Source organism: Colius striatus, chromosome 2 (assembly GCF_028858725.1).
Source record: "Colius striatus isolate bColStr4 chromosome 2, bColStr4.1.hap1, whole genome shotgun sequence".
NCBI classification, from domain to species: Eukaryota; Metazoa; Chordata; class Aves; order Coliiformes; family Coliidae; genus Colius; species Colius striatus.
The window spans coordinates 82,135,183-82,162,753 of NC_084760.1; the positions used below are offsets into that span (position 1 = coordinate 82,135,183).

At 41.4% G+C, this 27,571-nt stretch overlaps 1 protein-coding gene across 4 annotated transcripts in view; it reads right to left on the reverse strand.

Moving 5' to 3' along the window:
• The window catches only part of TTC7A (tetratricopeptide repeat domain 7A), a 176,570-nt gene that overhangs the window by 37,279 nt on the left and 111,720 nt on the right, over window positions 1–27,571 (reverse strand). For all 4 annotated transcript variants that reach the window (XM_061991295.1, XM_061991294.1, XM_061991296.1 and 1 more), the window contains 4 exons: window positions 24,783–24,899; window positions 20,762–20,859; window positions 14,175–14,309; window positions 2,754–2,956 (listed from right to left, as the gene is read on the reverse strand). In XM_061991295.1, the coding sequence (XP_061847279.1) occupies window positions 2,754–2,956; window positions 14,175–14,309; window positions 20,762–20,859; window positions 24,783–24,899 (553 nt within the window). The remainder of the gene's footprint in view (window positions 1–2,753; window positions 2,957–14,174; window positions 14,310–20,761; window positions 20,860–24,782; window positions 24,900–27,571) is intronic.

The window sequence follows — 27,571 nt, forward strand, 5'->3', positions numbered from 1 at the left end:
GTCAGTTGGATGGCAATTGCACCAAGTCAAACAGTAATTCTCATAATGAGACCCTCATTCCCTAAATTATTACATATCCACAACACTATTGCTATAGTAGGAAAATTACATACTCATAAATGTTGGGGAGACCAACACCAAAACAGCATGTGTGAGTTTAATTTCAGCTATCTGTGTATGTTTTGTATAGTTTCGAGCCACTTTTACCTAGCTGACAATCTAGTTTCGCTTCTTGCATAATCCAAGACACAGATTTCCCTCTGGTAGGGGACTGAACATACTGTGCCCAAGAACTTGTATTTTTAATAACAGTACAGCCAGTACTTGGCTAATACATACATATCTGAAAGGCGTTCCAGTCTTCTTCTGAGGGCCTTGAAGAGGTGCAGGATTCACCACTTGTTACATTATATCTTCAATTGCATAAACCTAGTCTTAAGTCCTCCACGGGGACACAGTCTCATTCAGTACACAGTACAGAAACACTTATCTAGCAGCCATTCAATATTTTATTTTTGCCCTTTTTATTTGATGCATAGTCCTCAAAGCCTTGTTTACTGCACATTATTCCAGCTCTGTTCTGAAGGCAGAATGATTAATTTCTTTACAGGCTTTTCTGTAGTGTTCATCAGATGCTTCTGACTTGTTATGTGCAATTTCCTAGCTTTTGGAAAAGCATATAAAGAAATGCTATTATGTGGCATCCTATAACTACCACCATGATTCATATCAGCAGGGATAGATCAGACCTTTGCTATCTTAGCTAACAGATGTAAACCACAGGCTGCCAGCATGGCCAAGCTAAAGCAGATGAGGCACATGCTTAAGCAAGTTATTTCCACTGGTATTAACTGACAACACGATGGGAAGATTCAGAATTTTAAGGAGACTGATGGATATGGAGTTGAAGTACTTAACAGGTTCACGCTCTTTTATCTCTTTCAGAAGATCAATCCCTTTAATTCATCCTTTCCAACATAACCGCTCCTCAACTCATGTGTTTCAGCCTGGTCCCTTAACTCAGTCTCATCTTTCCCATCTTACCTAATGTTAGCTATCTGATATTCTATCTATCCTATGTCTCTCACTCTGTTATTGAGCTTATCTTTCTTTTCCCTACTTGCTTATGGACTGAGTCTCTACCCCCAAACTCCCCATCTCACTATCTTTTTCCCCTCTTCTAAATTTTACATCCATCCCTTAACTAAGAGATGATGGAGTGGGGTTTGAGAGGAATAAGCATTCACAGTTAGAGGTTTCAGAAATACATATCTACTATACATGTCTAAAATATGTTTTTTAAAGGTAGTAACATGGATAAGCTGGGAAGGACTTTCTTGGGGATAGTAAAAAGCACATTGATATGTTACAAAGGCTACCCATTCCTGATAAAACATGGAGACACTAAAGCACAGTAAAAAAGGATGGCATTTCCAAAGCAAATTGGGCCAGAGCAGACGTGTATCTCGGAAATTTTTATTCCAAATGACCATACTTTCAGAAAATTGCAAGCAACTGAAACGGGAAGACACAGTACGTGGTTCCGCCCATAAGAGAAAAATGAAATCTATTAGCATCATGTTGGCATCTAACTTGATGGCTGCTCTGATATCAGACTTGTCTGAAACCATGACACTAACTGAGCAAACAACAACATCATATCTTGCTAGATTTTTAACAATCAATTTTGTAAAGGTTGGATCACAGTAACCAAGTAACATTATTGCCCCATATCAGCTTGATATGTGTTTTGTAGCCTTCTCCTGACACATGCACCAGCTATTAATTTCCTGGTTTTGTGATGAACATTCATTATTACCAAGTATCTCATCCCTTATGTGTAGGTTCTACTATTTTCTTTCAACTATAACTTCACTTTACGTTTTTCCTCCTGGCACTGATACCCCTCCAGCTTTGGCACTGCCTGCAAACCTCATCAGGACCACATTTATGTCATGAAATCCAAATCTGTCAGCAAAGACACAAAGCAATCATGTGGATATAGAATTTTTGGAACATTTAAATGAGTCCAGAAGGACTTGTAAAATCCCAGAGAGACCTAGTAAGGGCTACAGTTAAGAAGATACATCATTGATGAAATATGACTAACTGTTCTGATTTTGTAAGAGAACTGGGTTTTGGTCTTCCACAAAGCTCCCTGCCCTGTATGATGATGATTAGGCTCCAGGCCCTCTGTCTCTAAGTAAGTTTATTTTGGGGATAAAAAAATACTTGCTGGAAAGGAGTGTCACCAAAAAATGTGGAGTCACTGCCCCTGCACAAGGCTGGAGCTACGCCGCAGCTTAAGACACTGACAGATTTCTTTAATCATAAACTCCTAGTTTATCTTGATTTTAGCTGACACAAGACTCCAGCCCAAGGTGTACAAACTCCATATATATCTATATTCTATGGTTATTTAGTACATCTTTCAAATATCAGTGTACTGCTTATTTCAAATGTCCAACAGTCAGCAAGAAAAGCAGCAAAGACAACTCAGTGAACTGACTTCCCAAACTATCAGCCTTTGTCAATTAAAATATTTACTTTTGACACAAGTCCTAATTAGTTAAAAACACTCAATCCAATCTTAAAATAGAGGTTCAAGCTACCCAAACTATTCTTGGAACAGGCATTTGCTCTCAGGATTAGGAAGACAATGGCAACCAGAGCAAGCATGAGCCCTCTCCCCTCTTATTACAGTTAATCAGAAACATAAATACTATAATGGAGCTGAGCCCCTGCAAACTCACCAGGCTGTGCATAATTTCCACTCCAGCTGGATTCACTGTGAGTGCTTCATCATACAATTGCCTAGCCTCCTCCAAATTGCCTTTCATTTCTGCAAGCCTCCCACGCATGTACAGTACAGCATGAGATGTGGGGAAAAGACTAGCTGCCTCTTGGATACAAAAGCCGGCTTCTTTGAGATGCTGTTGTTCCATGAAGAGTTCAGCTAAAAAACAAAACAAAACAAACAAACCAAACAACACCCTACCATTAGTTGAAACAAGTCAGAGATCTTTCTTCCCATTAATTACATATCAGCATATTAAAACGTGAGGCTACGATCCTGCACAGTGCTTACTACTACAGTTAGTGCTTACTATCACAAGTGGATTCACTCAATGGATTTTTTCTTTAACACTAAGGGCTCTGTACAGATGTTCATGGACATCTTTAAGTGTTGCCCAGACAGAGGACTGCATTAATGATTCCTCAGTCAGAAATGTAAACAGTGCTGAACTGAGCCCTAAGGAAGCGGGGCTGGTAGCCACTTGGAGCCATCATATGTATTTCCAAATAATCTGGGGGAAAAAAGAACAGAATAAGCCATCACTGTCTACTGAGAACTTTAAACATGTCAGAGTAATAGGATACATCTGACTAAGCTGGACGTTAGGTGACTTATTTAAAAGAGCATTTTCACTTTTTAAAAGATGACTAACAGTGCTTCTGTTTATTTGTCCAGTTTATGAGGTAAGTATCTTCACTTTTCAGAGACTATTAAAACAAAAAAGCTTTACCATAGAGTCTTACTTATGTTGTATATTCACACGTTTACTTCCTTATACTCTACAGAAAAACACGAGAGAGTTCTTGGAAGAGACTGCTCAGTCATTTACTTTCTTAAACTTAGTGGTTTTCTTAGGAAAAAAAAAATAACAGGCATAATAATGTGCTTGACTGTCAATTTGTTAATCAAATAATTTCTCATGTTAAACATAAAATTCCTAACATCATCTCATGACTAAATGCTAACATTTCTCAGGATTTGGACTAGATGATTGTGGTAGGTCCCTTCCAACGGAAATAGCCTTTTCTAAGTCTAGATTTAGTATGCACTAAACTCTTGCAAAGGCCTAAAAAGTGATACTCAGTTTCACTGTCAAATGTAACTGAAAGGGAAACTGTTTTTAGAGAGGGATATACGTTTACATCTGCAAGTATGTGTGTATGCACGTATGTATGCAAAATAATTCTCTCTTCATACAGCAGCCATTGCTCTGTGGTCTATAAACTGTTGTCCTACACATCATCACTGCAAAAGCTCAAAGTCTCTTTTGTTTATGTTGTTTTTCTTTAAACTGATGTGGTAATGCAGTAAGTATTGACAGTTCAAGCATCCAATTCAAAATGACTAATTCAGGCTCCAGATTTAGATAATAATTCTGAAATTAGACACAACCTTAAATGCCCTGACTTTTAAAGGAAGTCAGTATCCTCAGGAAGCCTCTGTGAGGGGGAAGTTAGCTTGAAAACTCCTCTGAAACAGCTTTGAAACTCTGCCAGTTTCAAAATACTGGGAGACCCAAATGACTATGGAGACTTGGCATGCTGACATGGAGCTTGCTGGGCAGAGATGAGCAGGAGAGCAAAGGCAGTCCTGACTGACAATGGAAAGGCTCCTCTTTGGCCTGACATGAGACTAGATTCACAAACAGCACTTTGATTGGCAGACTGAAAACAATTGTGTACTGAAATAGCAGTATGGCTAAACACCCTTCCACTTCTAAAGTGGTCCTTCAGAAAGAAGGGTGAGACATCATAGAGAAAGTGCTCTAATATTTCTTAGCCATCCCTAGGTTGTACTAGAGATAAATGTCATTCTCCAAGGCTGTCAACATGTTCCTTGGTAAGAGCTATACTCTTTAAAGAGTGACTCATATACATTTCTCTCTGGTTAATCATTATAAAATCTCAGCGTGCATCCCATCCCTTGGCTCCAAGAGGCTGCAGCTATCTATAATAACAGAAAGCAAGGCCATGTACCTTGTCAAACTGAGTATGTGCGCAGCCTTATGCAAAGTTTGTGGGAGGACAGTATTTCACTTGCACTTCCCAAGAAGCACAGCATTTTCCTGCCAAGTGCTGCATAGCAGTGCATGTGGCAATAATGAGGATGGGGATGTGCAAAGTGACGATTCACAGCCTGAAGACAGACACTTCATTTGCAAAGTCAGTGGCACAAAGGAAGGGGTGAAATCCTGGCACTGTTGGAAGTCAGCAGAAGTTCTCGATACCATCATATTAAAAGCTGTATTAGCAACTAACAGCGTAATGTGACTTGTTCCATTTCAGCAAAGAATTGGGAGCAAGGGTGTTTGGATGTGAAATCACACGTAGATCGTGTTTCAGTGCATACAAAAAGGAGGGTACTTGTTCTTTCTTTCAGTGGTGCCTGTAAATCTCCTTCAGTAACAGCAATTATTTAGAAGAAGCACAGCAACACAGAATCTAAACAAGATCTACAAATTGTATTTTATGGTATGGTAATGTAGGATATTAAAGTTCAGTCCATTCCTTTGCAGGCTCAATAGTCAATAAAAGAAATGATTTAATGGTGTGGGAGGCCAAATTTGCATTAAAAAAAAGAACGAGAGAGGTGACTTTGGATTATGAAAGGAAAGGAGTGCACTCACCCAGCTAAAAATAGACATTAAGGGAAATTGTTTAGGCCTGCATTAGAATGTGTTTTCTGTAAACTCATTTTTCACTTCTATTGCATACTCCTATTTACAGATTAACAAGACACACTTACACAACATGGAATAAAAACACAGCTAGAGGCAGAAATCAAAGTCCCCAAAACAAAGACTCATTACATTTACCATGGTAATACTACTGCCTCCTCAGTGGTACTGAACGTACCAAACACCTGCCTTTGCATTACCTGGGCTAGTAACTTTCCTTCTACGGGATTATTCAGTGTATCTCCTTATATCACATAATCATGCTGTAAACAAACTAACCAAATTTAGCAGCCCATGCAAGAAGGTTCAGTTATACAGACATGGCACCTAATCCCACTCCAAAGCAGAGAGTATCTCCTCAGACTAACATACATACAGATTTGTCATTCTTATCCTGTGAAAGGTTCAATGCTTCAGGCCAACCATTTATGAAACTCCAGATGTTGGAGTACATTGTTCTTGGTAAGGACATGCTTTGCAGCTTTGAATCCAAAGGCCATGTTTGCAAGCTTCCTGCTCTTTCTCAAGATCATCTTTGTAAAACTTAAATTTACATTCTGTTTTGAACCAAGATCCACCAAAGGCTCTCTAAATGCAACTGACTGAAGAGAGATGATCATCCTGGATGTACCACCTCCTCTAATAACCTCTCTGGAGTAATGCTAGAAACTCTGAATGTGAATATGAGGAAACATTTCAACATTTTAGCCTTTAGGTATGGGCTGAGACAGTGCACTGCATGGACGGGCAAAGACACGATAAAACGTGCACCATCTCCTTTTATTCCCTAATGGAAGCTTGAGGCTGCACCCACTAAGATGATGAGCAGCTACCCATCTGACTCTAAGGTCCAGTCTAGCACGATTCATTTGTCCCTCATACATGTCTTATGCTTCCCACCTGTTATCCTGCAGTACTGTCCAGAATATTCTGCTGTTCTTCCAGACAACTGCGGTCTTCTGTTGGGACTATGGTCTGCTTTGTCTTGACTTGGAACTAGGCTTCAACTGATCCACCAATCTTAATGCTGGGCCCAGTCTCTGAGAGCAGCATGCATCTCCACTCAGATAATCATTAGCTCCTAATATGAGCTCCTAGTTCTTCCAGCAGATTCTGTAAGCATTTAAGCTCATCTCCAGCGAAGATCCTTAACCAAATGAGAATTGTTCTCCCAAGACCAGTAACAAACGCACAGACTGAGACCACTTCCCAGAACACTGAGAAAGCTGTCTCCTACAGTCAGGTTCCTTTTTTTTTCACTCCAAGACAAATTGACAGAGCATTGTTAGGGAGTCCATCAGAGGAGTAACAGTGCAAACCAGTCATGTCTGCATCACAGTGCTAGTCTGAGGCAAGAGTTGCTTTCCATTTCCCATTTCCTAGGTGTTTCAAAGCAGTGTCAAAAGTGATTGTGCTTGTCACCACAGAAGCAGCAACAACCGGAATTCTAGCCAAAAAACCAAAATGTCTAACAGATCTGAAATGTATCTCTACAATGCGAACAACCCAAGAGTTAAAATTTTATTCCTTGCAAATCACGGTTGGCGTTATTCAAGACACAGCACTTAACTCCCACAAGTAGACCGCTCCACATCACTCGGTTGTGTGTGCCCGATCAATCTGAAGCACTCCTCCACTCTTGTGCACCCTAAAAACTGCTACTGCATGGCAACACAGCCAGCTCAATGCAGCCAGAGCCCCAGCAGGACGGTACAGTAGAGAGCAGCCCTTCAGACTTTAAAACGGTGAGGCACCTGTGAGAATGCGTAGGGAGGTAACTTCTGTTCAACATCCTTCAGGAGCTATTAATGCGTGTTACTGCAGCAGCCCTTAGCACAAAAGGCCTACTTCTCTGGGACAGCTGGGCCTTCAGCAGGGAATACAGAGCTATTACTGTGACAAAGGGTTCCCCTCCCTCAACATTTAGTCATTTTTCCATATTATGACACTCTGCATACAGTAGCTTGACAATTTGCAGGCAGATTGGATGGAAGATTCTTCAAGCCATATCCTGACTAATAACTTCATTTGATGCAAACCTTTGATACAGAAATGAAGAGCAGAGACTGCCTTGTGTTCCCACCCACCTGAGCTCAGCCACTCTCTCTTTTGAATGAGGCAACAGATTTACATCTTCAAAGGCATGCAAACTGGTAATTAACTGGAGTCCAGGGACCCACTTTAAATTTCCAAGCTTTGGGTCTCACAGGGGCCAAAAGATCCACTAAAGTTCTTTATTTGCAACATGAAGAATGAAAGTTTCTAGAAGCAACAGTTCAAGAGAACTACCACAAGCTACCTTCTGTACTAAACAGCAAAGTATGACTTCAAATACTACAAGTAGTTGGTTCCTTTATGTGAAGTAGGGGCTTGCTCACTGGTGAGGAAACAGCTCTTCCCCAGTTGGGAGACGCAAGTCACCATCTTTCAGGCAGTAAGGCCGCCAGTGATAAGGGTGACAAAAAAATGCTTCTGTCCAAAGGGCACCTTTTTGATTTCATTGTACTCTCTCTTGAAACACGTATTACTGACTAAAGTCAATTAAAGGATTTCCAAGTCTTCATATTCTGGTCCAGTTAAGTATAGATTCTCATTTTCTGACAGTGTACACTTTATCACTTGCCCAAAACTTACTGAGCAGCAGAGGAAATGCTACTGTCTGGTACTCTCAGCTGTCTTCTGGGTACCGCTGGCAGTGCAATGGATTTCTCTCCATCTCTTGGCAGAGGATCTACACACTGCTTAACAAAGCGCATTGCTAGCTGCTGCCTGTTTCCTTCACAAGCAAGTGTTCAACACACACGTGCATGTTTGCATGCGCCAGATTTAGAGAAACGGCATGTGATCTTTGAAGACCCTCCATGTCAACGGATTATCAGTCCACAAAGTTTCATGTCCTGCTCCAGCAATGAGAAATGTCCAGAAGCCTCAGGAATGGGGGAGGCAATCCAAAACGCCCACTACCGATATAAGGTCAAGACTCCTTTTGACTTTCTAAATTCATTGTTCATAGAACAAAAAAACAATAAACCAAGCTGGAGAGTGCAGATCAAAACCTAGTATGCCCCTAAGGACATTCAGATGAAGAGAAATGGGAAATGTGGTTATCCTGCAACAGAAAAGCTTAGGACAGAGTTTGCTAAACCAGGAGGCTCAGCAGAACTGCTGCTGTCTTCTTAACTTCACTAGTAACATTTCCAAGGGGACCAAACCAGATCACTTTACCATTTCTATCTCCGGTGTGAATCATTCCTAATACCTCCTAGCAAGTAAACGCTGCAGGGCAGCCATCCTTGCAGTGCACCTTTATTCTCTTCAGTATTAGCTGTGTAATAGAGGGCTCCTTCCTGCTGTGCTGCCCACTGGGCTCCAGCTTTTTGTAGTGCTTTGCATCATTGTAAAAGATCCACAGAGATTAGCAACACTTATGGAACTCAAGAAATCAAGCAGTGAATAGGGAAGTTCTAAATTTGAAATTATAGAATTTGAAAGCACTTTTTATTTTCAGAACAAAATAGAAAGAAAAGTATTACAATTGCTTCAACAAGCAGTGTTGCCTGACAGGAGTGTATTGGATCCCAGCTATCCTGGCAATATCAGTAAAGACGTCTCCCAAACCTGATAAACACCTTTAATATCAGAGCTAATAACTTGATGGGGCTTGAGATGGCTAAAATCTTTGGGAAGGAAGAGCATTTGAATAGCCACGAGCAAGTTGTGCAAACAGAAGCAGTGCTGGGTGAGCTGCGGGTCAGGAGGGGAGGGCCCGGCTGTGCCCTTGGCTGCTGCCGGGGTGCTGGCTTTGCGGCTGTGCGGCCGTTGGCCAGCTGGGACTTGAGGATTCCAGCCCACTGGCCTCAAAGACATGTTCTCGTGGAACAAAGCCCATCTCCTCTAACACAGCTTTTTTTTCCCAGGAATTGGCCCATATGGAATAAAATAAATAAATCACGAGTGTTTTGTGAAGGGGGAAAAAAAAGTTCCCGCTGTACATAACTCGGGGGAGCAGATGTTTTTCCATTAGCTCACTGTTCTCTGCTACACTGGCTGTCTTTATATTTCTTGTTCATGGCATGTTCATTATCATTTTTTTTTTTCCTAGGGTAAACTTTGGCACATTACTGAGACAGCTGTTAGCCCACTCCAGCCCCACGGTGAGTACATGGAATAGTTATCCTAGTCATTTTTCTTTAAATGCTCCTTTAAATTAGCCTTAGGTCTACCTGGTGAGGTTCACAGACTGTGCTTAGCAGGCATTTAGCCAATCTTAGATCAAATTACCAGACCTACTTTGCTGTGAGTGGCCATATTTGGTAAAGTATTGGGTTTGTCAAGAAGCTAAATTGTCAGATATAAAGTACTAGTAAAGACAAACAAAGTGGACGCTGTAGTTAAAAGTAAAGCTTAAAATAATATAGAAACAGGAGCTGGAATATTAGAACTCTTATTAAAACTGGCTTGCAGCATTCTAAAATGCTCTGTATAAATAGAGCATACAGTTATTACTGCCTGGAACTGTAATCACACATACTTCAGATAAGAAATCACTCCAGTTACCCAAAGAGTTCAAAACTTTTAAAACTATTTCTCTTTAGTACTGACATACTTTGCTCTCTGGGTCAAAATGTATCTTATAAAAATGTCAAATGAAGGTAAGTTTTGGTCATAAATTTGAACCATTTCAATAACATTTTCCTTAGCCAAACAGCACTACTGTATTTTCTAAGCAGAAAGGAGAAGTACTAGCATGATTTCAAAAAGGAAACAAGGGGGAGAAATAGTTCCTAGGTCAGACTTTTTTCTTGGTAACACAAACAGTTTTATCACCAGTAATTTCTAGGATTCCCCTTGCAGTCCTTCCTGCAACATGAGGTAGAAGGAGTCAACAAGCTTTACTAATGCCACAGAAGTTCCTTCTCTCCTCTCCTCTCCTCTCCAAGCTGAATACAAGCTCTCAGTCACAAAAAGGACAACAAAAAGGAGAAATGAGCATACAGATTGCATAGAGACCACCTCTCCTGGAGCTGCACCATTGCAGCATGTGCACTGCAGCACTCTTCCCAAGTACTCCGTGAAATAAGCTGTTTCTCAGGCTTGAGGCAAAGAATGTTTAGGCTTATTAATGTTAAAAGCCTAATGAGATGACTCTCTCTTTTTAAGAAGCTGTGACATTTCAAGAGGACTTGGGGAGGTTATTGTTAAAAGGGATCAGACAAACTCTGTTAACAGTCTGTGCTGCAGAACACTTGAGAACAGAGTATGCCTATTAGTATTCCAAGCATGCATGCTGCAGGGTGTGGACAACCTCTCTTGTCTTTGAGTACAGTAGACCTTGTACTCTTCCAAAGCTAATTGTGACTACCTGCAGAGAAAACAGGAGATATGGAAGCTTACTGAAGAAATGTGCTAAGTTCCCTGCTGCAGATGGCTGTGTTCTCAGCTGGTCCTGCAAAAGATGGCTGGATGCAAGATTAACAGTGAGAACTCAGAGTTTTATTTTGATGCATGAAAGAGAAAGAGAGGACTTTTTCACAGATCTATCAAGTAGCTCTTTGGTTGCTTTCAGGAAGCTACAAAAAATTAGCTTGCCAAACTTCACTAGATATTGCTGCAGGGAAAAATAAGGTGCAGCCTCCATTATAGTGCAATACATTTGGACTTAGCAACTGCACTTCCAAAGCTGCTGCTTTATTATCTTCCCTACATAACTGTGCTGGTCTAAGTTTGTGTCCTCTTATGCATGAGAAAAGTATTATCTTTATCATAGTACAAAAGAGGTGAACTCTTTGCACAGGGTTCACAGCCTTGCCTTCAGCCACTGTTAAAGGAACGCATTTATTCTCATGTGCTAATTGTGAGACCTTTTAGAAGGGCAACAAAGGTTCTCCAGCTCCAGGGGACTGAGGATGCTTCTGCACAAGGCAGGAACTCCTATTGCAGCTGCAGGTGGAGGAGGATGCAGTAAGGATTCCCCGAAGTAAGCACCATCTGACAGCTACCACCCACTAATGGTCCCTTTGGCAAGGTTATATGCTTGCTTTGTGGCCTGGCCTGGCTTCTAGGGGGCTATAAGTACGGCATCACATAGCTGTGGGATAGCTGGTTTTGTATACCTGTCTCTAGTTGAAGTGCAGAAAGCTCTAACAGGATCAGTCAGCTGGTAGCAGCACCTTTCACGCCTTGGAATTTGAAGAGGCACAGGAACTGCAAGGGCTCTAACGGAGGCCAGACACAATTGCAGCCTGGCTCTCTAAACCCATACCCACACACTGAGACAAGGCCAGATGGGGTCTGTTAGTGTCCGAAACGGACGGATGTTTTGTCGTAAATTTACTGTAGTATGAGGTTAGGAAATTGTAGTAATTTTATCTAATGATTTATGATTCGTGTTGAAAAGGTTAAAGTGTTAACGACAACAAAACCAACAATACACGAGTCATTTCCCAAAGGCAGATTAACATTTTTTCCCTTTAGAGATAGGACACTGAGGTATGAAAAAGTTAGGCAACTTGCCTAGAGTCACAAGATGAGTCACTGACTGAAAAGGGATGAGTCCAAGCTAAACCTGATAGAAATCTAGAGCATACTGGTGGCAGCTATTTCATGAGTATGAAGGTACTCCAGATGCGGGCGTCAAAATGTTATTCTAATCACCTGTTGCTTTCCACAGCTGTTAATTTTGACGTAAGCTGTAATGCAAAAGCATGGGACTACCTCAACTGTTTTAAACCACACATTTCTGTTTGCTTTTTATTAAATAGCTCTATTTTGGAAGCTATTAACCTCTTATGAATATACCTGTTCCTCTTCCTTTTCCCTCCTTCCAGATAGGAAAGATGCCAGTGCAGAGGGTCAGTGATACCCATTTGGACTATTCTACTCACTAAGCCCAGTGAAATATCTGTCCCACTTTAAGAACTTCTGTAATTATTCTGGCCCAGTGCCATTCTCCACAGAGAGCAAAGACTACCCCAAGATATCTGCATCTCTCCTCATCCCTTGGGAAACCAGAACGCCACAATTTCCACGCTATTGTGAGAAAAGGATGGACAGTACCTCACCAAGAGCTCATTAAGCTGCATCCATAACAATAACTGACTACAATAATGAAATTATGAAGCAGCCACAGTACATGACTTCAGAATATCAACCCTGATTCAAGTCCAGGTCAAAGTAAGCATGAAACAAAATAAAGATTTAAAAAATGATAGGACAGAAAAGTTACATCTTATAAAAATAATTTCTGTCTAAAAGAATTAATTAACACCTTTGAGAAAAGCACTGGGTTTACACTGAAAAGGAATCATAGCAATTCACATCTAGGTCATAGCAACCACTAGGTCTTTATTGCTTTTGTCTTTTCACACAGCAGCAAAAATGTAAACTGTCTAGAGCTATCTGCAGGGTGATGGACAACAGACACCTCACTTCTCATCACAATAAACTCTTTTCTTTTTTTTTCTCTTCTCCCCACCAGGCTCCTCTGCAGCCTTAAATCAGGAGCCTCAAATGAATAAAGCAAAATCCTGCCAGTTATTTTGAGGCCTGCAGCACATCATCAAAATTTACATACACACAAGCCATTAAGTGAGCATACGTGATTAACTTAAAGGATGATGCACTCCGTAAGGCAACTTCTTTTGTTCTTTCTTTTTCATACAATTTGACTACCTATTAATGTCACATATATTGCACCAGAACTGAAGTCTAATTGGTAGGAAAAGGCCCACAGAAACAGCTATAAAAATCTTTACTGAGAAGTAGGGTGAGACAGACAGGTTTTATATGAGAATTGTCAATTGTACAGATTAGCTACATGAGAATTTGAAAGGTCCTCCTGCATACAGAATAGCAAATTATCAGCAAGGTTCCACTGGGCTCTGCTTTTTTTTCTTGTTGCAAACTGTAGCTGAGACATTTAAGCAGCGATTGTAGCACTCAAATCTAATTTCAGGTGCAAAACTGTGGGCCCAGTTGTGGAGGAAAATCTATATCTCAGAAGCAAAACTGCAAGGTCAGAACTATTTCTTTCAGCCCTGAAATGTTGGAATGCAAATGGCAGAATGTGCTTGGCAACTTCCATTCCTTACTGAGTGACCTACATGAAACTCTTTCATGAGTTTGGAGATAGCCTCTGGGTAAAGTTCCTTCTCACGGTTCCCTTTCCCCTTTATCTGCTCTGCTGTAGCATCTCTGCATGAGTGTTTCAAACTGACATGCAGCCTACAAGTCCCTGGGAGGTTCAAACAGTCAAGCATAAAACGAGTGGAGGACTTGCTCTTTTAAATAATTTTCACCTAAACCTCAGCAGAAACTGGAAAGTTCACAGTCTAAATAACATTTAATGCATGGATTGCCCAGTTATATTACAGGGAAGCATGCAAGAAATGGAAAACAAAAATAATTCTCCCTACCAACTACCATTTGTTAATGAAGAACTACCCATCATCTTCTTTTAAAAGGATGTTTTAATGATGACAGAAGTTTTCTGTCTGTTATGGAGAAACAGAGGTGAGCTGAAAAATGGCACTACTCTAGTGCTTCCTTTGTTACACTGGATAGAGGAAGTAGTGTTTCAAAAACTGCGATAGATAGGCACACATTCTGCTGGAATAAGGTGATTTTCAACTAGTGATTTCTACTTATGTCATCTCATTCACCATTGAAGGAAAAAGGAATGCCAGGTGGGCCAGGACTCACCAGCTTGTAACCATATTTGTTCAAGAGCTGTCCACAGCTGCATTGGTCCTTGCTTCATCGCACTGCTCTGCATAGTGATTTCGGACATGGCCTGTTCCAGTCTTGATGCAGCAAGGGAAGAAGCTCGCTGTGATCCTGTGGACCAAACAAATAAGAGCACTAATTAATGCATTTTATACTTCTTTGACTCGTTAAGGCAGTAGGTCTGATTCTCCACTCACTGTATCAGTTTTATGTAATAAGAACTCCACTAAATTCTGGCGTGACCAACTGGAGAGCCATGTTTCATAAAAGGTTAATTTACTGAAAAAAACCCTACTAAATTACCCAAGGGCTGCAGCTCAAACACGCGAATTAAGAGACAGACAGTAATTTTATAAAGGTCTGCTTAGCATTCATCAAGGAAGCAACTGTATTTTGCTCATTTGCAAAGCAGAACTCTACCATCAAACATTTCCCATGAATACTTACTAGTGACCCATTTTATAGGCACGCTGTCACCATACAATCACACAATATGGCCCACTAATGTAACATCTTAGTAGAGCATTACAGAGTAGCTTGGCACCGTTCACATGGCACATACATTTCAAGTGACATCAATATTGATTGTTCTACTGCTTTAGAGGCAGTGTGGTTTTTCATTTAACCTTGGAGAGCAGAGAGCTCAGTGCTTTGACTATATTAACCTTTAGTGTGCACTGTAACGTTTATGCAAGAATGAACTATTTGACGCCTACATCTCTGGGACAAAACATGCCATCAAAAGCTACTCCGAGGAAGAACACATGAACAGAAGCCATATTCTCCAGTACAGCAAGTCGGATTGTACTGGTGAGCTGACCTCTCAGAGAGGTACCGAGAGAATAGTACCAAAATAAGAAACTACAAAATGAGATCTCATGAGCTGGCTTTGTAAAGCTTTGAGAAATAAGTATTTTAATATACATAGGTTTAATGTGACTTTAAGGTTGATGAGCTCTTTCTCTGGAGAGCTGCTGTGAGTGAAGCACTTGCACTTTATTAGCACTACTCTTCAATCTATCCTTACATGCTGACCTTGTAGACCACAAGATCCCAGAGCAAAAGTCCCACTTCCTCCCACTGCAGCCACCCTGAGGGAGCAGCAGAGCAAAGAAACAGCTACTTGGAGAAGCTGGGATTGCTCTGGGCAAGGGAAGGGACAGAAGGACAAAAACCTGTCATGGGGCATATGCATGAAGTGGTCTCTCTGAGAGGTACAGCATGCTTTTCCAGCTGGAGCGTGCTGAAGGAGAGGGCTGCCAAACCACACCTCCTCACCAGCAGACCATCACCTGGAGCCAGGGCACCAGCAGGCATGAGCAGCATAATCAACTGGCCCTGGTCCCCTGGCCAGCACTCCTCTGAACACTGAGCAGAGACCCAGCCTTCTGCCAGGCACGAAGGGAGGCACATTTCCACCCTATGCTCCTTTGCAAAGACATCTGGGTGGTGTGGGGCAGGATGGCTTTTACCTAATCCCGGGCAGTTAAGGCGAGGTGAGGGAGAGGCCATAAGTACAACTCAAAGCCTGGAACTGGTATAGGAAATCTCACTGCTAACTGATGCCATTCATTTAAAGCAAAAGAACTTGCAAACAGCCCTGCAGTGCAAGCACCTCCCACGGCTCCCTCAGAACATGCAAATGTGCTCTTCCTAGATGCATTTCTTACATTCCTACATATTTTCAAAGACATTCCTGATCTAATGTTCCAAGAAATGACAGTGCAGTAATGTAGCAATTATGGCTTTAATGGTACTCTGCTTTGCACAGAGAATTTATTATATTTAACAGTTTATTTAACAGATCTATCTTCAGCCTGTTTCACAGCACAGGATTCCTCCCCCTGTCCTGCCCACTCATCCCTCCTCTGCCCCAATCCTTCCATCCACCTGGGAGAAATTTCACTGAATCTCCCAGAAATTCCAGTTGGACAAGGGTTGTTTACCACAGGGAAAGCTACCAGGCACTCAAACCCCCAGGCATCCAAACACCGAGAGCTTCTTTGCTATGCAGGGGCAACAAGAACACGGCCACATGAACAGCTAGTGCTGTTATTAGAAAGACTTCTAGATAGGCAAACCTGGGAAAAATTATGTGGGCTTTGGGGATTTTGCAGTCAGCCTAACCAGACTCTTATATTAGCACTCCTAATCGTGTTAGCATGCTCTGCAAGCAACTTGCAGAATTACATTTCTCTGTCAAGACTGCCCTCTTTCAGGGAGGTTTCTAGAGCTGTGTTTCTTGCAAGCACCCATATGCAATGCTGCTCTGATTGCATTAGAGGGGCAGAAAGGCTGGTGTTTTATTTACATCCTCATAGAGCTCAGGGAAATCCTCTTCTCTTTACAAATCAATGCAAGGAGACTATGACGCTGTAAGGCACCTTTGTGCATTTTGGAGAGGTTCACACACTGCAGTAAGACTCAACAGCCTTACTTAGGATCTACTAAAGCATCATTCCCTTGCGAAGCAGGCTGTACACAATATCACCATGAGCTAGTTGCAACTCAAAGGAGCACAAGTTAGCCGTTCCTCTTCTCCTTCTCTTCATTAACTGGGTAGTTACCATGAGGGCAAAATCTGTGATTTGAGACTAATCTTATCCAGTGCTGTGGGCCTCAACCTGCACAGCTATAAAAAGGTAACCAAGTTACTTAGCAATTTACAGTGGGGCTCTTTGTATTTAACAGCCTTTGGCACTCCAGTCCTTTGATATCTATTTTCTTTTTCATTTCAGCTTACACAAGCAAAACACACTAGGCAGAGAACACGCAATCTTCCAACCTCTGGCCAGTCTCAGACACAGATAGGCTCCTTTTTCTAGACACACAGAGGCCAGATGAAAAGGCTCTCTCCCTTCCAGCCTATATCTCCATGTTTGATCCTGCTGTTCTTAACCATCTCCTCTGGACCATTCACAGGAACATTCCTTAAAGCTTATCTGCCCAAACAAACTTTGTAAGAGAAGGTCTTTCCCAGCTGGGCCCTTCTGGACTGAAAGGGACTCAGCCGTAGCTCTGAAGCTCAAGGAAGCAATATGGTGACCCTGGGGGTGGGCTGAAGGCTACTGGAGCCAGAAGAGAGGGTACCTCCATCATGGGCAGTCTCCTGAGAGAGGAGGTAGGCTTGTACAGCACTGGTATCACTCTGAACTCAGGGTGGTTGGAGGAGCCAGAAAAAAATTTGAGCGACACTAAAAAAATGTCTCTGAATATCTCATCATAAAATCTCTCTTCCTAAAGAAATGTAGATTTTTATGTGCTAAAAAAACCCCATGAAACCTGTCTCACAGAACTTTAATGTCATGCCTCAAAATACATGCAAATATTGGCATAAGAAGATATCACATCAATTCGTTATTGTAGTGTAGGCTCTTTCTCTTTTTTAACAGCTCCACTAGACAGAATACACACTCCACATTTTACAATAAAGCTCTCCACACATTTTGGAAAGAAATCAAAAGGAACAAAATTGATTTTTTGGCATGATGAGCCCTGCATATAAGCCATGCAAAATATATCTAAATAATTTTAAAGCACCGTTCCAGGGTTGCTATAAGACAAAAAAGGAGCAAGTTTAATATTTTGCATCTATGAAAAAAAAATGCTATCAAAATAGAAACGTACCCAGTAGATTTACTAGGCTTATAAGAAACACAGAATTCCCTAGCCTAAATCACTTCAGGCAAGAGCATTATAAGATAAGACTAAATCAAAAAAAGAATTGAAACTGCAAGGCAGCTGACTGATACCGGTGAATTTAGTTAGGAACGCTGCTTCAGTTAGGAGAAGATGAAGAAAATGAAGAGGAATTAATCTTTCTGGCAGGAAAGCTAAAATTCTGGCACAGGAAATAATCTCATTGTGGTCTGCAGGAGAAGGCGGTGTCAAAGCTGGCCGCAGTAATCCCCCCTGTCGGTGACAAGCCCCGAGATCACAGAGCTCCTGTGCGCTGCAGTGATACTGCCACACGCTCCCGGGGGTGGGTTCTGGGATGGAAAACAGAGCCCGCTCCAGAGCGAGGCAAAAAAATCAGACGCCTCCCTCCTTTAAAGCAGCCAGCCATAGCCGTAGCAGCTCTGGGGAGGCACGGGGGGGTGAAAGGAGTAAAGCTGTACTCTCCAGTCTATCCTTCTACTGTCTTCAAAAAGGCTCCCAACCGGGATGACAAACCCGGCTGCTTCCTTTCTGCAGATGGAGAACAGCAGCACCTAGAGCCTGCAGAGCTGTGAGCCACAGACCCTTACTGAAATCAGGCAGGGCCAGTCCTGCGTCAATGTGGATGGTGTGATTCCAGTGTGAGCCCCATCCTTACGTCCATTGGGAGTGCAACTGTATTAGCATGGAAACCCGGATTCTTGAAGCAGAGGAATACATTTCTTGGCTAAAACCAAACTGCATTCAGTGCAAATCCCTTCATGTGCGTGAAAAGCTGGTTAAAAATCTTGTACTTTACATTGATTTGCTCATTTTGTCAGGGAGCACCATGGCATACAGCACTTTCTGCTGAACTACAGCTGCTTGGTTGAATGCTGTCTACTAGAACTGGGCTAAGAGCAGACCGGAACAGGTACGCAATCCATTTTTGAGGAGGGCACTTACATTGACACCAAATGTGCCTGAGACTGGCTCTAGCTCTGGAGGAAGTGCTGCAGGTCTGCAGCAGAGGAGTGAGCTGGAGGCAGGAGGCAGGTCAAAGGACTAGTCTCTGCTGGTGACAATTTGGGCTCAAAAAATTTCACAGCATGCTGTGAACTGGGTGTAACACAAACCTGTCCACACTCCTTTCTCCAGGAAATTAGAAAGCAAGGCAGGAGATCTCTAGAGGAGAATGGAGTCAACACCCAGAATGACTTTTATATACCCTTAAGCATCAACTTGAGCTGAAGGGACAGGGATCAGTCCAGGCTCAGCCCCACAGTCTACACACCACTGTTTCAACTGCAGAGTGAGAATGGGATAGATTTGCCACCAAAGTACTATGGCAAAAAGTATTTTTAGGCTTTTATCCCTTTCTTAGTAATGGCTGGTGGCTAATGGAGTCTGCAAACTACCTACAGGATTTTCTAAACCCTTTTCATACATTCACTGAAACTGAAAGTCCATTCTATGGCCCTGCACCAGGAACAATAGGATATATTTCACAAATCTTTACAATTATCTTCAAGTGATGACTATCTCAAATTGTTTTGTAACATGTCAAATCCACTCCGTTTTCCAGATAATTTTTAATATGCCAAACAGCACGTACTCATTTAGTTCATCATCTATCTGTCCTGAATTTGGTCTGCGCTCTTTAATTAAGCCGAAGACTACAGAACACTGCCATGTGAAAAATGAGAAAAAGGACCCATACAAAATACAGAGACTCATGTCAGCAAAGGGTAATGAAAGAGAAATGGAATAAACAGATGAAAAGTTACATAAATATGTATGTATAGACTCAGTAAGATTACAATGTCAGAAATATAGACCCTAAGGGCTTAACATCACAAACAAAAGAGCAAAAACACTGTTTCTTTGTCTGAATGTTTGTATGCTCAAGATCTAACATTAATGCTTTTTAACCATTGTTGAGTGTAAATGGGGGTTAAATATCTATAATTTAATACAAGTCATGTACTTAACACATAAGAACTTGTCCTCTACCTCAGCCATATATGCTGAGCGTGTGTCTTCAGTTTTACCAATCCCAAGTGTTCATGATCAAGACTCAGTTAAACCCTTATTCCCTAGACCCAAAAGCATGAGACTTGTTTTTAGTTTTCTTAAGATTAAGCTTTTCTATTCTTCCTGTCCCATTTCTGAGTCTCTGAGGTTCATTTTTTTCAAGCGTTTCTTCAACATCCACGAGGGTAGAAAGTTGCTTCCATAAAAAACCCTTCAAGTTAACAGGCAAGGTTCTCACATAATCATCTGATTTTGATAGGGTTTTAAAGGAAGCACCAAATATCACGAGACTAATGATAAAATCACAAGTCAGCAGCACTCTCTGAAACCTTCCTTTCCCCTTCCTGCCAAGATTAGCTTTGATGTCTCAGTTATTTCCATCTATCTGTTACTGTGAATGTGTATTTGCCATATAATAAAGCATCACAAGGTTTACATACAAATCCCAAAGCAAATCACCTTCTAATAGGGTGATTAGTGACGCTCTCATTCAGCTTCCTAAAACCACAATAATAGCTGGCTTAATCAGGACATCTAAAAAGGACTTAAGTGGGGGAATGGGGAAGAAGGAAGGGAAAAAAAAAGGACTGAATTATATGGTTCTTGAAGAAAGTACAGTGAACCCAATGCCTTGCACGCTTGTGTCAGAGAGCTTTGTAAAAGAAAGAGGAAAGTCATCTCTCTGTTTTATCCATGGAGAAACCAAGGTGCAGACAAAACATACTGACAGATTCTGCAGCAAGAGACGGCCCTGGAGACAGATCTAGGCCTCCAGAGGACCAGTCGAGCAACACACACATGAAGCCCCACCATCCTTGCTGATTAAAAAAAACCATTCCTCTCTCACAAAAGCATGCATTTAGGCTGGGAGAGTACAAATCTCGTTTCCTCACCAGAATCATTATCATGAGCATCCGGGAGTGTGAGATGTAGTCCGTTATGCTTTTTGATCACTGGTGTTTCGGTTGCACTACTTCCTTTGTCAGAGTCACTGTAAAGAAACAAAACTGTGTTACCTGGCAGAGACAACACTCTTCTCGAAGCAGGCAATAGTCTCATCTAGTTGCCTCTGGAACTGAAAACTCAAGCTTTCCAGTCGCAGACAATCAACTTCTTGAACATATTGTTTTAATGCCCCCACTCTGCTGATGGTCAGGAAGCTCAGACATACTGTCCAGCAAGGGCTCAAGGACACATACTGCTATCAGTTTATTTGGCTCCTGGCAGTCTTTGCCAAACCAAGGAGATGAGAAACACATTGGCAGTAGGAAGGCAGACCAAAGGAGGCCAATCAGTAGCCCCATGCCCATGAAGAACCACCTTGGGGTTGTCCACAGAAGGATTTGTTTGCTGGTCTGTTGAGATGATCCTTTATCTATTACCACTTTACTCAGGTGCTAATTTTTTCATTTCAAAGGGATTCTTTTCCCCTCTTCCATGTTTATTCTGTTCAAACAGAGGAGGAAGATAAAAGCTACCACAGAGCACTGCTTTATAAAAGGACTCTCTGGTCTGCTCTTCTTCTAGACTTCTGCTCTCACAGGGTTTCCCTTTCCAAAGGGAAACTCCAAAAAAATCACCATCATCACGTGTCTAATGAAAAAGCACTTAACTCAGATGTCCTGAGCCTTCCTGTCATCACATAATCTGCCATCCCCATAGGATCAGATGGTGATGATATACCCCCTCATCATCCATAAAGGGACAAAATATCAAAAGGAAAAGTGACTACCCTGGCTACCTTTTCTGGCACGCTTCCAAACCTGCCGCTCAGCCTTTGGACAATATTCCTCCTAGGAAACAAGCTATCACAGTCATGATTGCTATGGATGTCTGTCTTCCAGTCTGATCAGTCCTTTGGTAGGGATTGCATAGGACTCCCTTGAATTCACATTAATCTAGCAGAAGAATTAGCTTGAGACTGCTATTTGGTTTCAAACGTGGTTATTCTGTTATCACAGAAAACAACAGCAAAAGATAAATGAAGTCTTGTCCTTCCCAGCTAACAAACTAGGACGGAAAGCCACTTACTGTCATTCCTCATAGCAGTACTCATATTTATATAACAGCTAATTAACCTTTTATTTGCACTTTGGGATCAAACATTAGTTTCTGTTAACAGATCCTGAATTCTTGGACATTTGACTGTTTGCACAGATCTCTGGCCTTGACTGGGCTTCCCCTTCTTCCACACTAGTTTCCACACTTGTACCCCATGTGAGACTCTCACATGGTGACAGACACAAGGGAAAATTAAATTATCTGTCCTGTGCTTCAGCCTTGCCTAGCCAGGATTAACCCAAGCATCAGTGTCCTAGCTGGTGGCTGCTGGAGGGACCATGGAAGCATTTCTGCCTTGCCAGTGAGTTGTGTACACGGGAAGATGGCAGCTCTCTGAAAATGTTACTTTCAGGAGGTGAGCGCTGCTTTGGTGTAGCAGCCTTCACCCCAACAGCACTGTTCAGGCACATGGCTGAACCCTGGCTTACATGCCATACTCTTACACAAAGGACAGGTGAAGAGATTGGCAGATGGTGTAAATTTGGCCACAGTGAAAATTGACCACAGGAGAGCAGCGTGCAGAGAAGGCTCGATGAAATGGCCTCAGTTAACAAAATGCACCTCAGTACGGTCAACAGCACGGCCTTTAACTAGGAAAACAAACTGAAATCCCAGTCTGGAAACTAAGTGGACTGCATTGTGCAAAACAGCCACTCCCAACAGTGTTGTTGTCCTGGAGAAAGGCTGAAAATGATCTACTCCTTCAAAGCTGCAGTACAAGGCCAACAGCCAAGAAAGCTTTTCCATGCATCACAGAAGAGAGCAGCCAGATGATTTGCTCTCCGCATACGGCACTGGAAAGGCTGACAGTGGGACACATTGCCACTCCACTGCTCATGTTTTAATTTAAAAGATAGTTGAGACAGTAGATAAAATGGTGACAAAAAATGCTGAAGGAAACAATTTTTGTGAGAGATTGGGAGAGAATTCAGAAGAGCTGCTTTACCAGAGAGAAGACAAGAGGGGCGTGAGCATGGCATATGAGTAGCTGTCTGGGGAGAAAATACTGGTCTCTGAAAGATTCTTTAGTCTGTCGGAGTCATAGTAAGATGCAAAGCCAATAAACTTATGCCAGACAAATGCAATCAAATGTAACTACATTGAAATTTAATTGTGTAAGCGACTAGCTGCTGATTGGACCATTAAAGAGTACTGGGTGCAACAGCTCTCAACTTTATGTTATTTACGTAAATACAGGCATCTCTCTTCTGAGAGGCCCTAAGAAATGTCTGTGTCCAAGTCTCACCGATAAGAATTCCCCTTAAGTTCCTCTGCAAGCCCAACCCAGAATATTTTACATATTTGTGAGCTGGTACTGCTGCAATTTGCTTAATACAAGGGACTTCCTGGGTCACCAAATCCAGTCTACAGCTGCAGGTACCAAGTTCACTCTTGTTACCTTTAAAGCAGTACTTGCCAATAGAAAATGCTTTATGACATTTCTGTGAGAAAATCACAAAGTCTCACTGCGAATAAACATTAGAGCTCCTAAAGGCAAAGCAATTTGTTTTGTTTAGGCTTCTGTGGCTAAAGCTTATCAAAAACCTCTAAAGCCACCACATCTTGGGTTTTTAAGTGTAACAGCCAAAGCACAGCTAGGGATCCAAATGCAGTCCAAATGGTTGAACTATTTATTTGTCTGGCTTCCAGTATACTCTCTTCAGTCTCAGGCTTGCAGCACCACCTTGCAAGAATAAGTCTTATTCAGTTGTAACTGTTTGGTGTGGATTTGATCAGCTTCACGAGGACTACTCAGGGGTATAAGGATCATTCTTGTAAGAGGTACCTGATTTAATCCCTTAGTTAGAGAGTAAGCTCTAAAGAAACCAATGATTCCAGTCTGGAAGAGATCATTTCTCTGCCGCTACACTTGATTTTTGCTTTTGATCTGCTGCTTATTAGGTAAACCAACAAGAATTCTAATAATCCCTCAAGGACAACTTGTATTTAGACATGTATCATTTTATACATATACTTCTGGTGTTTGTAAAGCTTACAAAAATGCATACAAAAAATTGGGAGCAAGACAAGCTTCATCTATCTGCTGTTGTGACTGTGGACATCAAGCGTACTGTCCTTCCTATCAAACACAACCTCTAGGGATGTTACAGGCAAGAGTCTTGGGCTAACATTCCAAAGACAGTTGCACACTGGTGTTTTGACTAGGACAGTATCTAAAAGGTGTGGAGGCGGGCAGAAAACCCAAGCTGGTTTCATACTTTCTAAACTTTTCCTTTCATACTTTCATACTTTCTAAACTTTTCCTTTCAGAGGGGAAGCAGACAAGAAGGAAGGAACAAACAGGGACCCTACCACTGTTTTAATGCAGATCTACTTGGACAAGGAAAGGGAGAAAGGTGCTACATCCTTCACTCCTTTCCTTGCCCAGTTAGCACCAGGCTGTGCAACTGGCATGCAACCCCAGCACATGATAGCCTTGGCCGTGTGCCTTTCCTTGGCTTACTCAGTTCAGGACTGTGTCACCTCCACACATTCCTGGGTGGTGCCAACTACTGCAGACTGTGAACAGTAACTGATGGATGCTCAGCACTATTAGGGAGAAAAAAAAAAATCTGTTCTCCATTTTGGACACCCAAGTATGGATGGAGATATTTACAGACATTCAGATCAGAAACTCTTGGTTCAAACTGCTTCTTCAATCCTAAAATCTTGAGGTTTTGTTGTGTTGTTTTGTTTTGTTTAATCATAGAATCATGGCTATTAAAATGCTGCTTTGCTTTTGGTCAGAGCTAGAAGTCCTACTTATGCATCTGAAACAGTATTGTTATCACTCTTCTTGGAAAACAAACGTTAAGTATTTTTCAAACTTGTTCGACAGTGGAGAAAGCCTACCTGTGCTGTAAAACATTATATACCATCTGCCACATCTGCAACATATGTCTGCACGTCACCAGAGCCTCTTCAGGTCCTTTATGTATCCATTCCAGTTTTACTTTGGTGAACAGTAAGCTGCAAGATGAGAAAGAATGACTTTTTTTTTATTGGCACGTCATAAATGTGGAGAATCGGTATCACTCTAGTGGTATCCTGGCAGCCAGCATTTTTACTTGCTTTGTATGTGCAACAACAAAAGAAAACACAGTAGCAGAAAACATTTCATTTGGCTCAACTTTGATTCCCCACAAGGAAATGTAGAGGATTAACTATATTCCTCCGCTGCAGTCGAATTTGCGTCAACAAAGCTGGCAGGACAGTGTTAAAAACAATGCATTGCAAAGCTAACAAGGTGAAACATACAGTGAATCTCATTTTATTTCAGATGGCATTAAACACAGAATAAAAAAGAACTGCCATAATATATGTGCCAGACTGTTTTCCTAGTCTGGCATCTTCTTAATAGTGCTGACTTATATAATACATTTCAGACAAAAAATCCCCAACATACTTAATATACGTAGACAATTACGTAATTCTTCACAGGAAGGAAATGCTTTTTCTTAACCCCAGCTGGAGATCATCTCATGCCCCTAGGCAAGACAGCTGATAGCCCTTGTACACTCTTTTTCTAGGTAGTGTAACTGCTGCTACTATTCTTATACCTAGAGAATACATGCTTGCACAGACCACTGGAATTTAGCAGAAGGAGGTCAAGCAGAGGTTAGAACACAGATTCAACAATGTCAGCTAACCACTTGGTGCTAGCATGGCTTTTAACACCATCCTTCACAGCATCCTTTTTTTTTGTTAATTGCCAAGATGATTTATTTCTTATTTATTAATATAAATTTACTTCTCTGCTTCAAATGTTTTCATAAAGCCCAAGATAGCTACATTGAACTGATTCAAAATGTGTATAATGATTAATCGACTAGATGCACATATATGTACACACACGAAAACAAAACTTGCTTTAATACATTGGAACACAAAATTAGTCATGTAGGAGGACGGAATATGTATCACACTAGAAAGATGGGAGGTTATACCTTGGAGTACAATAGTATTATAAAAGATAGCTTCATGAAACTGAAGTTCCTGAACAACAAATACAGTGAAGAGGTCAAGGAATCTTTAGCATCCAATCAAGTAGGAGCTGGAAGATGTGGTTACTCTGATCACAGCATCAGTGAGACACTTACTACAACCTTGTTTCTAGTTTTTGCTCTAACTCCAAAAGAAGACTAAAAATGGGATGAAGTTCAGAAAAAAAGTTATGCAAGTGAGTCAAGGGCTAGGAAAATATTTTTCATCAGAGGCTTAAGCAGCTCAGTTTACTTGCTTTAACCAAGCAAAGACACTATTTTGCTCCAGCCTGCAAGCACCTACATGGAGAATTATCTGAGTCTGATCTAGAATCACAGAATCATAGAATGGTAGGGGTTGGAAGGGACCTTTAGAGATCATCTTGTCCAACCTTCCTGCAGAAGCAGGGTCACCTAGATTAGGTCACACAGGAACATGTCCAGGCAGGTTTGGAAGATCTCCAAGGAAGGACCCTCCACAACCCCTCTGGGCAGCCTGTCCCACTGCTCCGTCACCCTCACAGTGAAATAGCTTTTTCTTATATTTAAGTGGAAATTTTTGTGTATCAGAAAATCCAAGTATTTGTTGGAAACCAAAACTAATTAAACGGAGATTTCTAAAGAAATACAGCTGCAAAACTATCCAAGAAAATATTCTTTGAAGTAATTGCCTTGTGTGTACAGTAAATTCTGTAGTCTTTAAAGCCTTCTCAGCAAGACAAGATAACATCTGGAAAACAATGGTAATGCACAAGAAGCAGCTACCCATTTGATGCATAGGCTCATGAGCAGGCTTCTTTGGACTGTGCTGTGCAGAGGGGTGAGATTGCATCATCACTTTCCTTCTGGCAATTACTCTATTAGTATTTAATACCACACTACAAACTTTAAAACAAAAGACCCTCCCTGTATGACCCTCCTTGCAGTCGAAGAGTGGTAGTCAAGGAGCCTGAGGCCTAGATAACAGTTGAATTACATCTGTAAATAACTTCACGCTTTTGAAGGCTTTAAGATACCACTCAAGGAAAAGAAGACTATATGAACGAAGAATCTATTAACAGTCAAACTACTATAAAAGAGAGTTATATTGAGGGTTTCTTCAGCAGGGATATAGATGACTTAGTTATTAGCAGGCAATTAAAATCACTATATAATATATTGAAACATAGCAGTTAAACATTAAGAAGATAAACACATCAAGTTTTTATGTTGTGCTTACTCTTTCAGCTTAGACCAAGTATACGTCAACCTCTTTGGATGAAGATGCAATGTTCTATTTCAGGAGAGACAACTACTAGTGAAACGCTGGAACAAAGCAAATCTCTCCCAAAACCATAATGAAGTCTGAGCACAACATTATCACCAGTTGTAAGGAATGGCACACAAGGTTTAAAAAAAATAAAGTATACAATTTTAGCAACTGTTTCTACAGTGCAACACTACCAGATCTCAGCACACACTTTTAGCTGTTGTGGTAATTCACTTTTGGAATAGTGCTATTCATGTTATCACGTAAGAATATAATGAACCAAACTGAAAGGGAAATGAGAAGGATGTAAGTGGCAAAAGGAATCATACTGACAGCAGTAATAAATAATGCAATTAACCACAGTAAGTAAAATGTGGAAATGCTAGGCTGTAGGTGCTACATGCTGTTTG